This window comes from Citrus sinensis, chromosome 4 (genome assembly GCF_022201045.2).
Source record: "Citrus sinensis cultivar Valencia sweet orange chromosome 4, DVS_A1.0, whole genome shotgun sequence".
NCBI classification, from domain to species: domain Eukaryota; kingdom Viridiplantae; phylum Streptophyta; class Magnoliopsida; order Sapindales; family Rutaceae; genus Citrus; species Citrus sinensis.
In genome coordinates, this window is record NC_068559.1 from 9238095 (window position 1) to 9258476 (window position 20382).

The window sequence follows — 20382 nt, forward strand, 5'->3', positions numbered from 1 at the left end:
AAATATTTTTAGACACCTTTACTATTAAATATATTATATTTTTCCCTTATTTTTTTAATAATATCCTTTCAATAATATTTTTGAAGATATTAATGAAAAGAATAAAATATTAATTTACCAAATTAAACTTGAAACTAAAATAAAAATTAGTTAATTTTTTATACAATTATTTTACTTTTAGGATTAATTAGGTAAATTAGTTTTTTCAGTAAGTTTGTTAAAAGGATTTTAATCATCGCAAGTTGGTTGATATTAATTATGTATAAATAATTAGTGGTAAGATTGCAATAAAGGTACAGAAAACATTATACTTAAAACTTGAAGATATTCTTGAATATTGCTGTAAATATTCTTGAAGATATTAATGAAAAGAATAAAATATTAATTTATCAAATTAGACTTAAAACTAAAATAAAAATTAGTTAAATTTTTATACAATATTTTACTTTTAGGAATAATCAGGTAAATTAATTTTTTAGTAAGTTTGTTTAAAGGATTTTAATCATCGCAAGTTGGTTGATATTAATTATTTATAAATAATTAGTGGCAAGATTGCTGTAATGGTACAGAAAACATTAGTTCTTTCATACTAATATTTATTGATGAATTTACTAATTAATTTTTTTATTGATAAATTAATTAATGTCAAGACTATTATTGCAAAGGTATTATTATAAAAATTAAAAAAAAGTAAGAATAAGAATATAACATATTTAATTATAAGGTGTCTTGAAATATTTTTTAAAATATAATGAGTAAGCGGGCACCTTAACTAAATGAGTATTTACCTTTGGAAAAGCCAAGAAGATGCATAAAAAAGGCCCCTGCTTCAATTAAAGTCTACCAATTCTTAATTATTCTTACTACTGGAGGTGGAGAGGATGAACTGGCGACGACAACAATGGATGTCGGATGCACAACTGAGTCAAGGTTACCACATGGAATTACAAAGTTCGGAGACCTTGCATAGCTGACTTTTAAATTTTCATGAAAAGTGATTCAGAAATGGTAGAGAATGCTAAAAGGAAGAGCAAATTTGGTTACCAATTAGAATGAACCGTCAATGTATCATGTATTCAGCTTTACATCCAGTTACCCCTTTGCCTCGCAGAAGATTGAAATGAGTTGCTCGACAGTTTTTGAGAGGAAAGGTGCATCTGGTAGATAGAGACCCTTGTTGTAGTCCTCTTCATCAAAATCCGATTGCCGTAATGTTCTCTTGTAGCTCTCTGTGGCTGACTTTGGGTGACCTTTTGCAACAGATGCCTGCAATTCGATACATAACTCTTATCTCACAAGAAGATATCAGAGTTTTCCGAGCATACACAATATGAACTTTTATCTGAAAAAGAAGAGATCACACAGCTACAATCAGATTGTCTAGTTTTCTTCAGACTTGGTTTTCGATGCTGTAGTAGTCTTACTTCACAAAATTAGCCGGGTACCATATCATTCATGAAATTTGTATTTCAAACAAATCATTTGATTCTGACAATTATGAATAACATCAAATTTTTTCAAATCGAATTTACAGCACCTAGTGGCAAATATCTGGAGTCAAATAATTAGTTGTTAATGACTAATTATTGGCTGAAGAACATGGTTTTCTTTTAATTATTTCCTAAACGCCACTTAACATGTGCATCATATTCATGTGATAATTAGCAAAGATTGCAGCATGCCATGCGGCAGTGGTATGTAAGATCAAAATTTCAGCAGAATAAAAGGATGATACACAAGAGCCGTGAGTTTGATAAACAAAAGTTCGTTACGGATTTACCCAATGTCTTTTTCCCAACTCAAAAAGCCAAAACTTCCACTCTGTCATGGTCTCTCCATCAATTTTAACAGATATGTTGCCCCAGCCAGTGTGATGAAACTCTACTTTGTCCAACCCATAAGCTACTCCAATCCCAATGGCTTTGACGTATGCTTCTTTAAGACACCAATATCTACAAAACAAGTATTCATCAACACTTGAAATATGGTTTAAAATAAACTAACACGTAGTCAACATCCATAAGAGTGCAAAGGGGGAACTTTGAATCCATTGAATTGAATATTGTTTTTCTGATTATGAGCATAAAAATGATTCAAATTACACTTCACAAGCCCACCCAATATTTAACACACATGAACTAACCAAAATGCTTTTGTCAGAATGATTATATTATAAGATGACAAGAATGGTAGATAACCAGGTCTCTGAGTTTAACCTAATTGGTGTATGAAAATATAATTGCAACAATCGATGTTTGGGTGGTTATCATGCAGCTTGTGCACCAACTAGTGAACCCCAGAACTATGTAAGGATGGAATGTCTATATAAAACTAGCAATTGTATACTTGGTATCAACAAAAGTTCTAAAATTTTTCAGCTAATAAAATCAACAAAAGGCTCATGATAATGTATCTTTATTCCAAGCAGGGATTATAGACTGCTTATTTGTTTGTCTTGGATGTTGTCTTGGATGCTACTCTGACCTGGATTTGGGGGTTTCCCCTAATATTCAGAATAACTGAATGTAGTAATTTGGCAAGGAAGCCACTAGGCTCATGATCTTGGAAAAAAATAAAACATCAGCAACTCTGCATGGTTACCAAAACAATCCAAAAGGTGACTTAATTCCAGAACTGCAACCTAACAAATTTCCAATGTTAACAAGATCTATTTCTTCTTTCTCTTTTTTTGTCTTTTCAATCTTGTTTTCAACTAGAAGGACCATGAATTAGCTTGATTGAAATTGGATAGCTGAATTCCTTATAGTAGTGCTAGAAATTATGTTAGTTTTAAACAGTGGATCTTCATGCATATATTATGAAGAAAAACTGCATATATTATGAAGAAAACTGATTATGAGTGATCAAGTGCTGAAATAACCGAAAGGCAGCTCTAGTGGGTCAAAACTCAAGGTTTTTCAAATATGATAATCTACATGAAGTAACCATACCTGTAAAACTCAATCAGAATTTCATCAGAAGTGCCTGCATTCAGTATGTTATCCCATTCAAAACTTGAAAAGTATGACGAGAAGTTTTGAACAAATTCTGGAATTGTCTCTCTGAGGGGAATCGTACAAGAAACAATGTCCAACCCCACCAGGCAAAGAGGTTCAGATGCTATAGCCACATAATCACCATGATGGGACACGTTGAAATTAAAATTTGGAAAGTCCATGCCAGCTTTATCGCTTTCCTGAAATACATGGACAGTAAGCATGGTGTTGGTGTAGCAACAGCAAAGGTGACTGTAATGCTGGAAGTATATGCAGGGTAAGAACGGGGCAAAAGAATGTGACCAGAAAATGAAGATAACAAATTTCTATGAACTTTTTAGAAACGCAAATGCCTGACAGACATTAGTTATGAATATGATAAAAGGATAAAAATAAAGTTTACTTAATTCCTGAAAATCTGTGACTACCTAATCTACTGGATCTACAAAAGTTGATGTCCAGAATATCAGTTGCATATTGGAGAAGTACATTTAGCTAATTCAAAGAGATGGATCAGACATCTAGTCACCATGATGGGACAAATTAAAAGCACAGTCTTCTAAAATAAGAAACTACTACAGCTGATATATATTATAGAATTTCTTTCATATTAATTGTATGTTTGTAAACCATTAGTCATCTTGCATTTTTGTAAATTCCCCAAAATGGATGGACTCAATAAAACCTAAAACCATCCCCATTCATAAATCATGATTATTCATATCCCAGAGTCTCTCTGTTCCTGGACCCGTCTTCTGATTCTCATCATACAACGAAAATATAAATGTGGCTAAGGCCTAAGGTTGAACCAGCCTAGCCAGCATGCAGGTGTGGCAGTCATTTTCTTGATGAGGTTTCGGTTCAAAGTAGCTGCATTGTAAATGTTAGCTCCTACTTGATCAAGATCATTAGATCACCAGTATAGGCCATCCTGCTTCTGATATAGCTAAGCTAAGCTGATATCGAAGTAGCCAAGTTTGGCCATGGCAAAAATAACTGAGTCAAGCCTTTGTTCTAGAAGATTGGTGTAAGTCAAGCCTGAAATGGGGTCAGTGTAGTTTTTAGTTTCTCTAAGAAGTGCATAATCGAAACTAGTATCTTTACCAGACAAAGTGAAATAAGGATAAACATCAACAAAGAAGAATGATTTTGTGCAGTTCAAGAATAGTAGCAATGTGCATGGCATTGTAGCAAAAGAAAATGTGAAAGGTATGAATGGGCAAAACAAATGTAACCGAAAAATGAAATAACAATGCAGATGCCTGACAGAAGACACGAGAATGATAAAAGGATAAAAATAGAGTTTTTGTAATTCCAGAAACTCCATGACTACCTTCTCTACTCGAGCTCAAGAAGCTGATTTCTGGAACCTCTATTGCATATTGGAGAAGTACATTGTAGTTAATTTAAGGTAATCAGCTTAAAGGATCAGAGAGTTACTCAACAGCATAGTCCTCTTTCGCAGTTGTCAATAAGTTTCAAAGAACAACCCATTAAAAGCAAAGAGTCTTTTAAAATAAAAAATAACAAAAGCTGATATAGTATTATAGATCTTTCATATAAGCTGCATGTTTGCTAAACCTCTTATTGATTATCAATAAATTTCCAAAGTTGATGGACTCAATAAAACTTAAAACCAATCTACGCTCTATCGATAAATAATTTTTTTGATGTGCTAAGTCCATGCTAGCAGGACTAAAGTATAAAATATAACTAAACGAGACTGCCGAAACAATGTACGAATATTTTAACAGTCAAGCATACCAAATAAGGCTTGCCTTCAATTGTCCGGTTTATGGTAATCTCTTCAAATGGGATTCCCAGCACTTGATGCACGAGAGCATACTGAAGCAAAAGGCTTACAAGTGCCCGTTTCCTGTCTTCAAGTTTCACATATCTACAAACGCAAACAAACAAACATTGACAATCAGGCAATCTATCAACTTCAACAGGTATTAATAAATTTCCAGGGCATAAAAGAAAGAGAAGTTGACTTGATGATGGAGGAGTGGTGATGCTGGGGAAGAAGATAGAGAGCAAAAGAGAAGTCGTGGGGAGTTGGGTCCCACTTTGATATATCCACCACCCATCGTTGAACTCCCTTTTCCATTTCTACATCATCCCAACTTTACAAGAACCTCTTTCAGGCATTTAGTCGAACATCTACAAAGGATCCAATTTGTCCGGCTTGTTCAATGACTTAAACGACTTGTCATTTTGTAACAGCAGTTTCTTCTTGTCTTGAACAAAAGGATTTTGAACTTTTTGTTTTTGTGGTGGTGGGTAGCATAGTTTCGTTTATTTCCATTTAATTCCTTAAAGTTTTAGTTTTTTCTTTCAAATACACCTGGTTGTCCTAAGGTTTTTGCGTGTTTAGTTCTCAATAGAATGGAGGTTTTGATAAGAAATTTGGAGTTGGGATGCATCATGTGTACGCTAGGAAAATTTTTGTAATAGTAATTGCCATAAAGACTTTTCTATGAACCATAAAGAAAATATATTTTGAAGAATGGGATATTTTCATCCCATTATTTTTATAAATTCACCCCACTTTTAGAAAATAATTATAATGAGTTCATATTATTCTTAAAAAATATAAATTAATAAAAAATTTGTATATTTAATCAATTAAATCTTTATATTAATTTTTTTCTTAAGTTCTTTGACCATCTTTGATAATAAATTTTAATAAAAATTTTATTCTACTATTTATTATTAAGATATAAAAAGATAAAATTACATTTATAAAACATGAGTTATTATATCTAATAATTTAAATATTTAATTTTGTGACTTATAATCTAATATTTTTAAATGAAACCTAATTACTATTTCATTACCCTTACGTGTAAATGACATAAATCTGACAGTCTAATCATTTATATGAGAATTGTGCTATAAAGACACTATGTTAATTTAATTAAAATAATAATAATCATACTAATAAAGTAACATTATAAACAATGAGTTTGGTACAAATTAGAAAAATATCGAAGTTAAAGTAAATTGTTGATAATTTTACTTTATAAGGGTGAAATAGTCAATTTAAACTTACATCAAAGCAATCTTTGTAATCAAATATACTAAAAAAATTAAGTCACAAAAAGTGAATTAAGATAGATTTAATTAATTAATTCTCCAAAGTTTTTCTTGATTTGAAAATTTTAAAAATAATGTGCAACTTTTATAATTATGTTTTGAAAATGGGGTGGATTTACAAAAAAATGTGGGGTGGAGATATCATCGCTCTATTTTAAAAATGGAGGTTATGACACTTTTTGAGTTATATAAGATTATCTAATTTATTTTGATATAAGATTTATATATAAATCAGATTGCAGCTTCACGTATCAAATATTTTTATATCAAGACCTATGATCGTTTTATTTTGTTCCAACAATGTTAGGATGGTAGGTGTGAGAAAGAAACTTTCAATTACAATCTCTTAGAATTCAATTTAATATTGTGTTGAATTTAAAAACCAAATTTTGAAGAGTATATAAAAATATTTATTTTTCTCAATCTCATGAACAAGATCCAAAAAGAAATAAATAGAGATCAAAATAAATATACTTGTGTTCCGTTCAGGAATCAAAGTAAAAGAAACATATTGGAAACAATTTTTTGTCTTGAAACTTGGAATCACCCTTTCTTAAGTATCTTAGTATGGAATGCCTAAGCAATCTTAAAAAAAAAAAAGGATTGGATTAGAAATATCGATGGATTGATATGGAGTCCAAAGAAATATCAAATAAAAAAAGATTTGTTGTTTGGATTTCACATCTATTAAATTTATGATTTTAATATCATAATAATGGATAAAGTCATGATTTAATGGGTTGGGTCCATTACTTATGACTCTATGACACTACTCTAGCTACCACTGATTTGAAAAAGACAATTGGATTCAATTATTAAAGGAGTCACTAAGCAAATAAGATAGACATAGTAATGATTTTCTTTAATTGTAATATATTGGAATTACGACGAGAATTAAAAGTGACTGACTGTATTACCACGTAATATTCAACTAATTGGCTTTTAAGTATCAGCATTCAATTATGATATGTCTCCAAATAGCAAACATGTTAATCTTGTAACTACAGAGGGTGGTCAGCTCACCAGTAATATGAGTTGTCAATATATGATGATTTTTGGTAAACACGATTTTACGATAATTATGCATAACTTTTGTTAATTTTAATTATGATCAATTATATAACTTGGTTTTACTATAAGTCTCTTCAATTATAATTGTTAATATTCTTTAGGTAAAAGGACACAAAGACCCCCAACGTTTGAATAAGGGACATAAAATCTCTTAAAGTTTAAAAAAAAACACTCAGACCCCCATTTGTTAACAGTAAATTATAATTTTAAATTATAATTACCATTATACCCTTATAGCATATTAAAAAAAATTGTTCATTGTCCAATTTATTCCTATATTATTAATAAAATTACGAATATAACTTCATTACCCAATTTTTCCATTTAATTTTTATCAAATTTTCTCTTCAAACTAAATAAATTTAATCCATTGCTCAAAAATAAAAATAAATTAAATTGATTATTAATATAATAAACATAAAAATTCTCCATATGTTATTTCTTGTAATTTCTTATATATAAATTAAATTGATAATTTCTTCAAAATAAAAATGTTCCATATATAAATTAAATTTATTTTAATTTAATATATGTTATTTTTATATTAAATATATGTTATTTTTATTATATTAATAATCAATTTAATTTATTTTTATTTTTGAGCAATTGATTAAATTTATTTAGTTTGAAAAGAAAATTTGATAAAAATTAAATGGAAAAATTGGGTAATGAAGTTATATTCGTAATTTTATTAATAATATAGGAATAAATTGGACAATGAACAATTATTTTTTAATATGCTATAAGGGTATAATGGTAATTACACTTTAAAATTATAATTTACTGTTAACAAATGGGGGTCTGAGTGTCTTTTTTGAAACTTTAAGAGATTTTATGTCTCTTATTCAAACGTTTGGGGTCTCTGTGTCATTTTTCCTATTCTTTAACTTATATAATTAATAGTAATCTTAATACAATTCACCACGCAATCTTTGATTTTCTAATATGCAAACTGTTGAACTGACCTTGTTTTGTCGCCTACTATTTCGTTTTCTTGTTTGTTCAATTACGGGTGCATTGAAAAGAAATCGAACGAATGACGCGGAAACAGAAAAGCTAGAAACCTCGCTTATTCTCACTTTTCAAACACCTCACTTATTTTTTGAAGGGAAAATGCTAGGTAGCGAGAGGGACGAGAGAATGACGAGAGAAATGGCAGCAGTTGCTGCCGTTTTGCTTCTCGTTCCTCTCGCTCGTTAAAACATTAAAATAATAAAAAATAAAAAAAAAAGAGTGCTTTATCAGTGCGTGCAGAGGGAAATCATCAACTTATCTCCAGCCCTGGCTTTCCTCTCTCCCTCACGCTCTTCTCACGCAAATCACCATCACCAAAGCGAGCTGTAAACAAGCTGGAATTAACAAGGAAGAAGAATGCTCAGAGTGGTTTGCAGGCATGGATGTCGACCCTGTCATCTGTGATCGGAGAATGTGATGATGATTACAACAATGCTTAGATCTTCTCTTAATATATTTTTTTGAGTACACACAAGTCTCTGATTTTGTGTAAAGATATAGAAAATTTTGACTCAAAACGATTGCCTATGCATTTTCATGGTTGGCTTATGTGATTGGTTTGCTATGTATTAGAATGTCACTACCACACTTCTGGATACCAGCATCCACTTGAACAACAGATTCAGTAAAGCACTTGCATCATGAACTTTCGTGGCTTATGACGATGGTGTGTTGTTAAAGAAGCGCTGCAGATGAACATATTCTTATTAGGCAACTAACATAAAGAAATCATGATAATGATATCAGATAGCCCGATAGCTAAAATGCTACATCTGAGTGCTGCTTTTTTCCTTCTTTTTTTTTTTTTAAACAGTTCATACTTTGGTTAGGCTGCTTCTGCGTCTTCAGGAAGCACTGAGACAACCATTTTTTTTTTTTGAAAAATTTAGCATTTAACATAAAGATTTAGCTTCTTCCTACCTCTGGAAATGTATGCATTTTGGGATTAGAAAAACAAATAAAGTTTGCGATAAACAAACAGAGCAGAACAGAAGAGGCAACTGAAGAAACACCCGAGAATTCCATTCAAACTAAATCCACTAAACAAAAAACTGATCTGATTTACAAAATTGATACCATATCCGATATCTTCTCCTTAAGAATATATTTATTATTATCAGCTACCCCTAATTCAAAAAGACTGCTTCCTTGTCCCGTCTTTCTCTGTTGTTGCAATGATTTCTGGAACCAAGAAATGTTCATAATCTTCTCTATGCTCATTCTCGTTTTCGGATTCGGATCAAGAACTTTAGCCGAGGACGGAAGCCGTGAGGGAGCTTCTGGAAGCGTGAGGCACGCCGGAAGGAAGTCGTGAGGGATCTGGAAGCGTGAGGCACGCCGGAATCCGTGACGGAGCTTCTAGAAGCGTGAGGCACGCCGGAATCAGTGACGGAGCTTCTGGAAGCGTGAGGGAGAGAAGCTGGTGAGGGAGAGAGGAAAGTGAGGGACAGAGGAAGAGTGGGGGCTGGAGACAAAATGCTAAAATTTCCCTCGGCATGAAGTGATTAAAGCAGTCTTTCTTTAAAAGTATTTGGCCTTGGGATCCAATTACTCTTATAAACCAGTGGAAAGCAGATCTAATTTTGGAGCACTTTAATAAAGAAGATGCAGCAGCCATAATGAGGATCCCTCTCCCTAAAAGCCCAAAGATGGATGAAGTTTGCTGGCATTTTGACAAGAAAGGCATGTACACAGTTAAGAGCGGCTATCAGATTGCTCTAAGACTGAAATATCCTGATATCCCCAGCACCTCGGAGGATTGCTCTTGCTACTGGAAGGCCATATGGAGATTGGAGCTGCCTGAAAAAACAAAAATCTTCTTATGGAGAGCTGCTCAAAACATACTACCAACGGTGGAGAATTTATGGAAAAAGAAAGTGACTGCATCCCCTCTATGCCAAATTTGCAGAAGAAGCGTGGAAACTATTTCTCATGCCCTGATCGAGTGCAAAGCAGCGGGTAAGATTTGGAAGAAGTCCATCCTAGCTGATAAAGGCATTGAAGTTTATAAAGGGCAGGATATGCTGGAAGTGTGGTTTCAGATGTCTAAGAGACTATGCAAAGCAGATTTGGAATTGTTGGGTGCTACCTGGTGGATTACTTGGAATGCTAGAAATCGGCTGCTTTTCAAAGGGGAGAAAATTAACTCAAATGTCTCAGCTGTAAAGGCCCAAGCTATAGTTGAAGACTATCGAAGAGTGAAGCATGGTGGAAGCTCTCAAGCTGCAAACCGAGAAGACAAGAAGCATCATCAGTGGACTCCACCCCCTGCTGGAAGTTTCAAAATTAACGTGGATGCTGCTATCAATGTTGAAGCTAAATCAGTAGGCTTGGGGGCTGTTATCAGGGATGATAAAGGAAGAGTAGTGGCAGCTGCAGTTAAACCATCAAGACTAAGCTTGGACGTGCAGTTTGCAGAAGCAGAGGCTGTCGAGCTGGGACTTCAAGTGGCCAAAGATGTTCAATTGACATCAATTATCATTGAGACAGACTGCCAGGAAGTTGTTGATCTGGTCAACCATAAGAAATGGAGTAAAACAGAAATTTGCTGGGTGATATCCGCTGCTCAAGATATGAGAGGTGACTTTCACAAGGTTACCTTTCAACACACCCCTAGATTCACCAATGAACTAGCTCATAGATTAGCTAAGTATGCCCTCAAGAGTGAAAAGTCTAGTGTTTGGATGGACTCTTTCCCGAATGAGATTGCTTGTATTTTTGAAAATTTTGCTTAATGGAAAGTCTATTTTCTTCTCAAAAAAAAAAAAAAAAAAGCAGTCTTTCTTTATTATTTTTTATTCATTCTTTAGCGAGAGGAACGAGAAGCGAAACGACAGGAGAAAATGCCGTTTCTCTCGTCATTCTCTCGTTTATCTCGCTACCTAGCAGCACTCTTTTTGAAGAAGCCTCAATTATATGGAAATTAATAATTTAAGTAAAGTTACTAACATCCCTTAATATTGGCAATATTTTTGCCAACTAGAGTTGGATCGGGTTGTGTATGTTTTTTATCAGTTTTATATCGTGTCAAATTTTGATTGACTCAAAAACACGATTTATTTAATAATCATGTTAAAATATTGAGATTTTAACCTGATTCAAAAAATAAATGAGTTACCTAATAACTTGCTTAATATCTATATATTTAACAATATTTATATTAAATATTTACACTCCATTATTACATATTTACACTATTCAAATTTTAATTATATATATGTAAATAATATTATATATCGATATCATAAAATATATATCTTTATCAATATTTTACATATTTATACTACTGAAGTTCTAAATTTATGTACAATTTTATAAATAAAATACTATAAATATGTTCGTCGTCAAAATAATAAAGAATCATGTCCAATATTTGAGTTTTGATAATAAGAACTTACAAGTTGATTTAAAATTATATATATATATATATATATATATATATAATTATGTCATTGATTGAGTAAATGAGTAAAAAACATATTTACCATAATGGAATATCGAAAAAAATTGTGTTGATCTAAATCCAATCATTTTAATAATCATTCAGGACCCATACACATTAATTCATGTGTTATTCGTATATAGTAATAAGGTCGAGTCAAAATTTTACCTGCTCTAGTGCCAACTGCCAAGCTATAACGTACTATACGTAGCTTTGCGGGAAACTCTTTGATTGAGTTTGGAAGAGTAAGGTCCGAGTTTCTTGAAGGTGAGAAAATTTGTTATTTTTTTTTTTTTAAGATGAGAAATATCCACCGTCCACTCGTTTTTTACATTTTTTTTCAAAAATACACAATTCTTTCATTTTTTGGCTAGAATCCACCTAAAGTTACATTTTATTTCACTCTTCCACTTCCGTTTGAAATCCGTTAAGAAAACTAACGGAAACTTAAAAAAAATGATCATTTTACCCCTCAAAACAAAAATTACAATTTTACCTTAAAATTGCCAAAAATAATCAGATTAAATCTAATTATTTTCCCCATCGGTCAATAAAGAAATTAATTCCACAACCATCAAATACAGATTTTTTTTTTTTAAATATGTCTGTAATTAGAATGCTAAATTATAGCAGTAGCATTAAAAATATCTCAATCTTGCAAACCATCAATTGAATTTAAGATAAGTAAAGTTTTATTATTCATTGAGTTATAATATCTAGTAGTTAATATTTTTTTTTGTACTTCATTAACGTACCAATAATGATATTCATCATTAAATCTTATTATTTTTGGCAATTTTAGGGTAAAATTGTAATTTTCATTTTGGGGGTAAAATGGTCATTTTTTTAAGTTTCCGTTAGTTTTCTTAACGGATTCCAAACGGAAGTGGAAAAGTGAAACAAAATGTAACTTTAGGTGGATTCCAACAAAAAAAATGAAGGAATTGTGTATTTTTGAAAAATATATAAAAAACTGATGGACGGTGGATATTTTCCTTTTTTAAGATTGAAAAATGTATAAGGTCCAAGTTTCTTAAAAGTGAGAAAATTTGTTACTTTTTTTTTTAATTTTTAAGATTGAACTTTAATTTTGATATGTCAACAGATCCTAATAAATATTAGACTGGATTTTAAATCTCACATACAGCATATTGGACTGTATTTATTGATATTTATATTAACTAATATTATCTCTAATGAACTCTCAAGCGTTATTAATTTAATTAGGTGGCCAAACAAAAGCTTTATAAGAGTAACACAAAGTAAATATAATACTTAAATAATTATAACCCTATCTCAACTTTTCTGTCACGGTAACGTGACATTTGATTCATTAAAAAACTTCAAAACAACAATAAATAAAAACAAAAATTTCGAAATTTTTTTGGTGGTTCGTTGTCCTAACTAGTGTTTGTATTCTCAAATATTCTCAACAAACATGAAACTAGCTCCCCTATAAATATTAACCAAATCTCTAACGGTATAATCAAACTATAGAACTTCAAAAATGCTACAAAAATGTTCACAAGGAATAAGTATATGAAGCTTCATAAATGTCATCTCCGGCAAGACGACACGTTTTCCGATGACCGGAGTGGGATGCTAAGAAGAAGTCAAGGAGGTGGAAATGAAACAGATAAGGTCACAAACCTTGTGGTTACCATGCAGAGAGTGCTTGATCAAGATAGGGGGCAGAAGCCCTACTCGCCGTCCGATAACGGTTCCCGGACTCAGCCGTCCAATGGTGAAAGCAACCGTAATGGTATCAAGGGATCACATTGAATATTCACAATCGTATGTGTTAATTGTTTTGAATGTTCTGTAACTTAGATTTTATTTTTGCTTTGGTGTGTCAATAAAAATTAAAAAAATAGACTTGCGGAGTCAAAGAGAATGACTGTACACAATTTACAAATTGATACTCAATCTTTATGAACTATTAGGATTTTTTTTTAATAGACATACTAAAGTCTCAGTTAGTTTTTTTTTTTTAAAAAAAAAATCTTAGTTATAAGAAATAAGAGCCAATGTTTGCAAAAATAACACTTCGAGTTCCCCGTTAAAAATGAGGATTTAAGTTTCCTTTCTTAATTACAAAATAGTTTGAATGTATATAGATAGATTTAATGTAGATTAGTCTTAATAATTATCTTTAATTAAATGTATTTGAGTAGATTTAACGTACTCCAGTCTCAATAATTGCTTTAGTGGAACGTATCCGAATCTCAATAATTGTGTGATTTGTAAATACCAGAGCATAACAAATTCCTACCAAGTGTCTCAATTTACAACTACATAGTTCCTATCAAGTGCCTCAACTTGTAAGTTGTAATCTTGTAGGATCAGCATCATCAGCTCATGTTATCACTTTTATCATTTATTTAAAAAAATGGAAAAGTGGAGTTAAATTAATTTTTATCCATTTATCTCTTGCCAGAGGTTCGAAATCGAAAAATCAGTTCAATAAGTTGCTTAATTGTCATTTGACAGTAACTTAAAGGTGCATCAACTCATGTGAAAATGAATGGAAATGTCGTAAGAATTTGAGATATTGATAAGTTGATTTGTGTAACCTATGTTTTCGTACTAAAAAATTAAAAATTTTGTCATTTAAAATAAATATTAAATCGATAAATTGTTTGCATTATTTTATTAAAATCACACGAATTGTTTCTCTCGTATTTTTCTTACTTTTAAAAAAATATTTTTGCCATCGAATAATTTTTTTAAGAAAAATACAAAAGTTAACAATATAATTAATTTTCAAACAAGTAAAGAATCTACTACTAGTCAAGCATCCGATACAGTTTGCTTTGAAACAAAGCAAAAGAAATGTACCCGTGAAAAATATCAACCAAAAATCATCGATATAAATTTTTTGATTTTCATTCAATCCTCTACTTGCTGAAGCGCCAATTAAAAAAAAAAATGGGTGTGGGAATTTCATTCTTGATATCACTAAAAGCAACAGTTCACTTCATCGTCTTTGTATTCTTGAGAAGTTTAGGTTTTACACTGCTATCATTACCGTTCTTGTATGCATCATTAGTTTCGTTGCTAATTGCACTCGCATCTCACCCATCAATCAATCTTCCAATGCTTTTGGGCAAGAAATCAGATGGGAGTTTCCCCATTTGGTCAATCATCCTGTTCAGTCCTTACATTTACTTTGTTAGAATCTTTTCAGTCTTGAGAAGATTGAACAGTGGTGAAGAGCCTTACAGCGAGGTCTGTGAAGGTTTGTATGTTGGTGGATGGCCTAATTCAATGACTACTTTGCCCCCTGGCAATCCTGCTATCATAGACTGCACTTGTGAGTTTCCCAAGCTCAGGGAATTTGAAGGGCATTCATATTTATGTGTGCCCACTTGGGATACGAGGTCGCCGCAGCCGGGGGAGATTGAGTCTGCTGTGAAGTGGGGCTGTAGAAAGAGAGCCCAGAATAGGCCTGTTTTTGTCCACTGTGCATATGGTATGATATTGACTTATTCTGATCATTTTATGCATCGGAGGTCTCATTGGTGAATCATACAAGTGCTTTGTTTGCTATATTTTTAGTTCTATCTTAGTGGTTATCAGTTGCTTTTCAAGCATTTGTGTTGGTCGTACTGTTAGGTTTCAATCTATTTGATAGCCTAGGTATGATGCTTACATTTGGTGTATCCCTCAGACATCCATAATGCTATTAGGTAACTAACTAGGATTGTTTCTACTTTTTGGTGAGATGAACTTGTTGTAGGTGATGCGTTAGCTTTATTTTTCACAGAGTTGGTTTGGTTCTTTGCTCATCCAGCTTCTTTCCTATTTTTCTTGTCATGCCATTGTTCCATCTCCGACTACTTGGTTGCAAGTGTTCATTTTGCATGGTTCAATTTCTGATAAATTTCAGAAGAAACTTTTTTCAATTAAAACTTTTGAGCTTTGCCATAGGAATAGACATGGAACATTTTGTTTATGTATGTCTTTTTTAGTTTATGCGAAATGCTGAGTTGATATGGATAAAGCATGATGACTGGTTAGGATGGAGACAGAGAATTTCTTTTAACTGTTATAGGTAATTCACTCAATGGTGTTTGGAAAAGGGAAATGACGTTAGAAAGTTTTCTCCATAAGTATAGCAACAATAGCATTAATAAATCAGTTTTCCAGCTTTTTCACTTGGCTACTTGTTGGAGGTTAAGAGACCAAATGGGGAAACTCCCATCCGATTTGTAGGTTTTAATCATCTATGAGCGAAACTCTGTGATAGGGATTTATTGGAGATCAGAGAAGACAAAAGAGCACGTAATGTTTGTTATGGTTTAACCCTAAGGAAATAAATCTTGAAATCCTTATGTATCACACATGTTTTTTAGTTTTTTGTATATTCCAAGATTTTCAAGAATTCTTAAGGAGAAAATATTGATCAAGGCAGTCACTTGGGGCCATGATAGGGCAAGGTTATATTTGGGAGAGTAAAATTACTTTTACTTTAACATTCTATATATGAAACTAAAATTCGATTTTTTGAAAGGATATAAAATCATTTATACAGTAATGAGAAGACAAAAGAGCACGTAATGTTTGTTATGGTTTAACCCTAAGGAAATAAATCTTGAAATCCTTATGTATCACACATGTTTTTTAGTTTTTTGTATATTCCAAGATTTTCAAGAATTCTTAAGGAGAAAATATTGATCAAGGCAGTCACTTGGGGCCATGATAGGGCAAGGTTATATTTGGGAGAGTAAAATTACTTTTACTTTAACATTCTATATATGAAACTAAAATTCGATTTTTTGAAAGGATATAAAATCATTTATACAGTAATGATGAATTCTTTGTGACTAGTAAACTGCATGGATAGTTTGTAAAACTTGTCTCTTGCTGTGTTTACATATGTCTTGCTATCTTCTTGTTTTTTTGTGTGTTTGGAAACAAACAAATTTGTGATGGAAAATGTGTAATGCGTCCCTCTAGGTCATGGAAGAAGTGTTGCTGTGGCGTGTGCATTGCTAGTGGCTTTAAGCATTGTAGAGGATTGGAGAGAGGCTGAGAAGCTCATAAAAAAAAGGCGACCTAATATTCAAATGAATGCTCTGCAGCGCAAAGCACTAGAGGAATGGTCAAAACATCGGTTATCTACTGCTAGAAGGGAAAAATAATTGACATGATTCATTAATATTGATAGCTGTTACTGCTTATTCCATAGCACTTCAGTGCCAAAGAATCGGAACTGCTTTTGTTATTTTAATTGATTTGATAGTAAATCCTTGTGAATTTTTGTTGTACCGTCAAACTAGATTACTTTTATAATGTAACAGTTAAATAGGGCCATACTTCTTCTTGTTCAGCTTATTGTTAGTTTACTGCCTTGCGTGGTAGATAGATAGGCTTTTAAATGTGCTGCTGGTTGGTCACATCAGACAAGGAATTACGGATTTGATGTTCTTCATTGAACTAAATTGATATCAAATCTTGCTTCGATGCTTGAATATATGTAGTTGTTACCTTACACTAACGTAGTTTCTTTTTTCATTTATGTTGTCTTTTTTCGCTGGGTAAGGGTATGTTGCCATTCTTTTGGATGCTCAAAGTTAGCAGCTACATGCTCCGTAGCAGTTTGGTAACAAACAAAGAGAGAGGAAAACTTTACTGCAATCCAACTCTTGGAGCTAGTTTAATTTCTTTTCTTATGAGATATTGCTCTTAATTTCCCTTCTGCACGCTTGCTTCTTTGGATAAAGAACCAAATGAAACAAAGTATCAAATCAGAAATCAGATTTTCTTGCATTCTTGTTCTTAATTTTTTCTTTTTCTTCTTTTTTTAAAGGTTCAGAAACAAAATAAGTATATTATAGATGTAGGAAATGCATTCTTATTCTTAAATTCACATCCGCCGTGCTTTCTTTCTTTGTATAAAGAACCATATGAAACGAGGAATCAGATCTGAAATCAAATTTTCATACACGTCTGTTCTGTTTCATCATTTTATTACATTAATTTTATGAGTTCATCATTCGTTCATTTTGATTTTGAGCAAAGCTAAACCAATTAGTCTTGCATATTTTTCGTTTTTGGGGGGTGACAGTAATTCCTTAACATTCTAAACAAAATTTATCTGCTAGAAATATTGTTAACCAGGGTGCACTATTTCTATTCAATATTACAACCAAATTAAGTGTCAACTCATACTCATTTCAGCAAAGAAAAACAAAAAGCCCAGTAGCACATATTCCTGGTAACCAAGAAGTATATACATTTTATGTAACAATGGCAAATAGAGTTTGGAAAAGGCAAACTCTAAATACTTGAATCAAGATTTTGATGTTTAAACCAAACCACAGTGAATTACCATACTATTATCACCATTATTTACATGAGCGTAAGCCACAATTCTGATCTATGTTATAGTCTACGTACATAAGTAACAGTGTAAGTGGGAATCAAAAGGTTGCTTGGACAGCATGAAATATGCAAGATCGCCACGAGATAAAATGAAGTTAAGATGATAATCATTAACTACGACCTCGCTTAGCAGCTTCCGCACTGCTTGTTGTCATAAAGGACTCTCCACAACCACACTGCCCTTTCGAGTTGGGGTTGATGAATACAAACTCAGATCTGCAGAAATGGATGAATGAATAAAGATGAGAGACAGAGCAGTACGCAGAAGAGCTGGAAAACCAAAAGTTTGAATTAAGAGACTCAGAACAGAAATCAATAACAAACCGACAGTTGCCAAATCTAAACAACCAAAGAGATGCAGGTATTCAATCAGGTTCAAATATAAGACGAACATTTCCTTAACAAGTCATAAAACACCATGTCAAGAACTAATATAATAACAATGTGCATACATCATAGCAAATGAAGCAGACCTCATTTACCTCCTACTTCGTGAACAATGAACAAGTCAGTTCATATATGAACGCAGATGGACAAGTACTGAGATAACCATGATAGATGTTTATACCTGAGTTTGTCATCTACGAAATCCATCTTGGTTCCTATAACATGCATCAGTGCCTTCGGATCAATTAATATCTTAACGCCCTTGTCCTCAACCACCTCATCGAACTTTGATTTCTCGTCTGACCATTAGTATAGAAAACAAAACATTATGACAAGTGATGCAAACAAGGGGAAAACAACATTCTGAAAGTAGACAAAAACATTAGGAATTATCAAAATGCAAAGTCAAATGATGACCCTTGCAACAAAATTTGCAGCCTATAAGCTACAGAACGTCCAGGAAAACTAATGCACAGAGGGAAAAGAGCAAGGGAGATCATTAAGTATTTGATGTGTTACTATGGTATTTTAAATCATCAAAATGCAAACGCAGATGACAACCCTTGCAACACAAGTTGCAGCCTACAAGCTACAGAATGTGCTGGTAAACTCATGCACAGGCGGAAAAGAGCATGGGAGGTCATTAAGTATTCCAAAGTGTAGCTTATTATGTTATTTTAAATTATCCCGATTGGATACTCAAAAATGGAACTGAACCACAAAGACATAAATTTATATCCTCATGCCACGCAGTATAACAAGAAAAAGAAAGAAGTTTCTCATCCTGAAGCCCTTTTGTGTTTTAAGAAAACAAACCACTCTAATAAGTACGGCAGCTTTGCTTCTAACTTCTTCTAACCATTAACCAACTTGATTTCCTTAGCCAAATTTTCTCCCATAAATCAACACTTGCAACCCAAAAATGGAATAATCAAAAGACAAGTCCGGGAAAAAAAATGTTGAGACTCACATATGCATAATGCATGAGCATAGCTTCTTGGTCAGAAAACATATAAATAAGGCATTCTCATAGCAGAGTCACCAATGTTTAGATATTCTACAGGAAAGAATGACTCGAGTTAAGGAAAGTATATGTTAAAGAGTAGTGCTACACATCCCAAATTTTACATCCCAAAACACTATCTCAAATGATGTAGCATTCATCAATTGGTTGGTGAAAAAATATAATTAATTCACTTGAATCTTATAAAAAAATAACCAAAATAACACTAAATATACTCCCTACATTATTTCATAGAAACCCCTTAAGTTTCATAATATTACCAACGAAATGATTTTTGATTCACAAAATTTCATCATATTTATTCAAGATGAATAAACAGAACTAACAGTCGTATTTATCAAGAAAAATAAAAAGATTCACAAGATAGAGACATAGCTTAGCTTATGAACCTGCATAATTGAGGGTGTAGGATAAGCCGTTGCAGCCGCGAGCCTTAACGCCAAGACGGAGGAAAGGACGCTGACGCCGCTCTAACAGTTGACGCAATCTCTCCGCCGCCGACTCCGTTAACGTTAGGGCTTGCCGTCGGATTGCAGGCCCCACCTTCGAACCTGAAGCAGCTGCCATCTTTTTCCTTTCTCCAAAATCCCCATTTTCTTTCAGATCCTGTTTTATAATGGACAAAATGCTATTTAATCAAATTGTGTCAGGTCATAACGACGCCGTTCTTGAATTTCTAGAAAACCACAAAACGTCGTCGTTCAGGTCCTTTTCTTTCAACAACAGTGTCAAGCCCATCCCTATTTTTGATATGGTCTGGAATATTATGAGCTCATGGGCTCATGGCCCAATTTCAAAGCTCAATTTGCAAGTTCCATTATTTATTTGTATTATGTTAACATTGTACAATACTTTGTCACTGTATTGCATTATATGAAAATAATATTATGTATATTTATTTATTTTTTAATTTATATGTATTGCAAAAGTTAATGCGCTAAAATTTTTCAGGAATTGTTAAA

The 20382-nt window shown here is 32.5% G+C and overlaps 3 protein-coding genes across 4 annotated transcripts; 1 reads left to right on the forward strand and 2 right to left on the reverse strand.

The window, feature by feature from the left end:
* Positions 1-789: 789 nt before the first annotated feature.
* On the reverse strand, positions 790-5405 carry LOC102613481 (uncharacterized). 2 transcript variants are annotated; one of them, XM_006485135.4, is made up of 5 exons: positions 4991-5405; positions 4761-4893; positions 2952-3196; positions 1781-1952; positions 790-1342 (listed from the first exon to the last, which is right to left on the reverse strand). In XM_006485135.4, the coding sequence occupies exons 1-5, from the start codon at positions 5104-5106 to the stop codon at positions 1193-1195; spliced, it is 816 nt and encodes a 271-aa protein (XP_006485198.1). In that variant the 5' UTR covers positions 5107-5405; the 3' UTR covers positions 790-1192. The 2 variants fall into 2 exon arrangements, with proteins under 2 accessions (XP_006485198.1, XP_006485197.1); XM_006485134.4 differs by having other exon boundaries at positions 790-1266; positions 4991-5393.
* Positions 5406-14403: 8998 nt separating this feature from the next.
* Positions 14404-17122, forward strand: LOC102613189 (uncharacterized). The gene is made up of 2 exons (XM_006485133.3): positions 14404-15094; positions 16582-17122. The coding sequence occupies exons 1-2, from the start codon at positions 14551-14553 to the stop codon at positions 16764-16766; spliced, it is 729 nt and encodes a 242-aa protein (XP_006485196.1). The 5' UTR covers positions 14404-14550; the 3' UTR covers positions 16767-17122.
* A 656-nt stretch (positions 17123-17778) lies between these two features.
* Positions 17779-20034, reverse strand: LOC102612889 (iron-sulfur assembly protein IscA-like 1, mitochondrial). The gene is made up of 3 exons (XM_006485132.4): positions 19810-20034; positions 18578-18695; positions 17779-18225 (listed from the first exon to the last, which is right to left on the reverse strand). Exons 1-3 carry the CDS (start codon positions 19985-19987, stop codon positions 18120-18122), a joined length of 402 nt encoding a protein of 133 aa, XP_006485195.1. The 5' UTR covers positions 19988-20034; the 3' UTR covers positions 17779-18119.
* Positions 20035-20382: the final 348 nt, after the last annotated feature.

Bases quoted from the DNA above. Each gene is read 5' to 3' on its own strand.
- LOC102612889 (XM_006485132.4), bottom strand. From the start codon at position 19,987: ATGGCAGCTGCTTCAGGTTCGAAGGTGGGGCCTGCAATCCGACGGCAA. The intron at 18,696-19,809 runs GTTCATAAGCTA...ACTAATGGTCAG, and splicing joins CTACACCCTCAATTATGCAG to ACGAGAAATCAAAGTTCGAT. The intron at 18,226-18,577 runs GTATAAACATCT...CCATTTCTGCAG, and splicing joins TTCGTAGATGACAAACTCAG to ATCTGAGTTTGTATTCATCA.
- LOC102613481 (XM_006485134.4), bottom strand. From the start codon at position 5,106: ATGGAAAAGGGAGTTCAACGATGGGTGGTGGATATATCAAAGTGGGAC. The intron at 1,953-2,951 runs GTATGGTTACTT...CTTGTTTTGTAG, and splicing joins ATTCTGATTGAGTTTTACAG to ATATTGGTGTCTTAAAGAAG. The intron at 1,267-1,780 runs GTAAATCCGTAA...ATCGAATTGCAG, and splicing joins AGTTGGGAAAAAGACATTGG to GCATCTGTTGCAAAAGGTCA.
- LOC102613189 (XM_006485133.3), top strand. From the start codon at position 14,551: ATGGGTGTGGGAATTTCATTCTTGATATCACTAAAAGCAACAGTTCAC. The intron at 15,095-16,581 runs GTATGATATTGA...GCGTCCCTCTAG, and splicing joins TTTTGTCCACTGTGCATATG to GTCATGGAAGAAGTGTTGCT.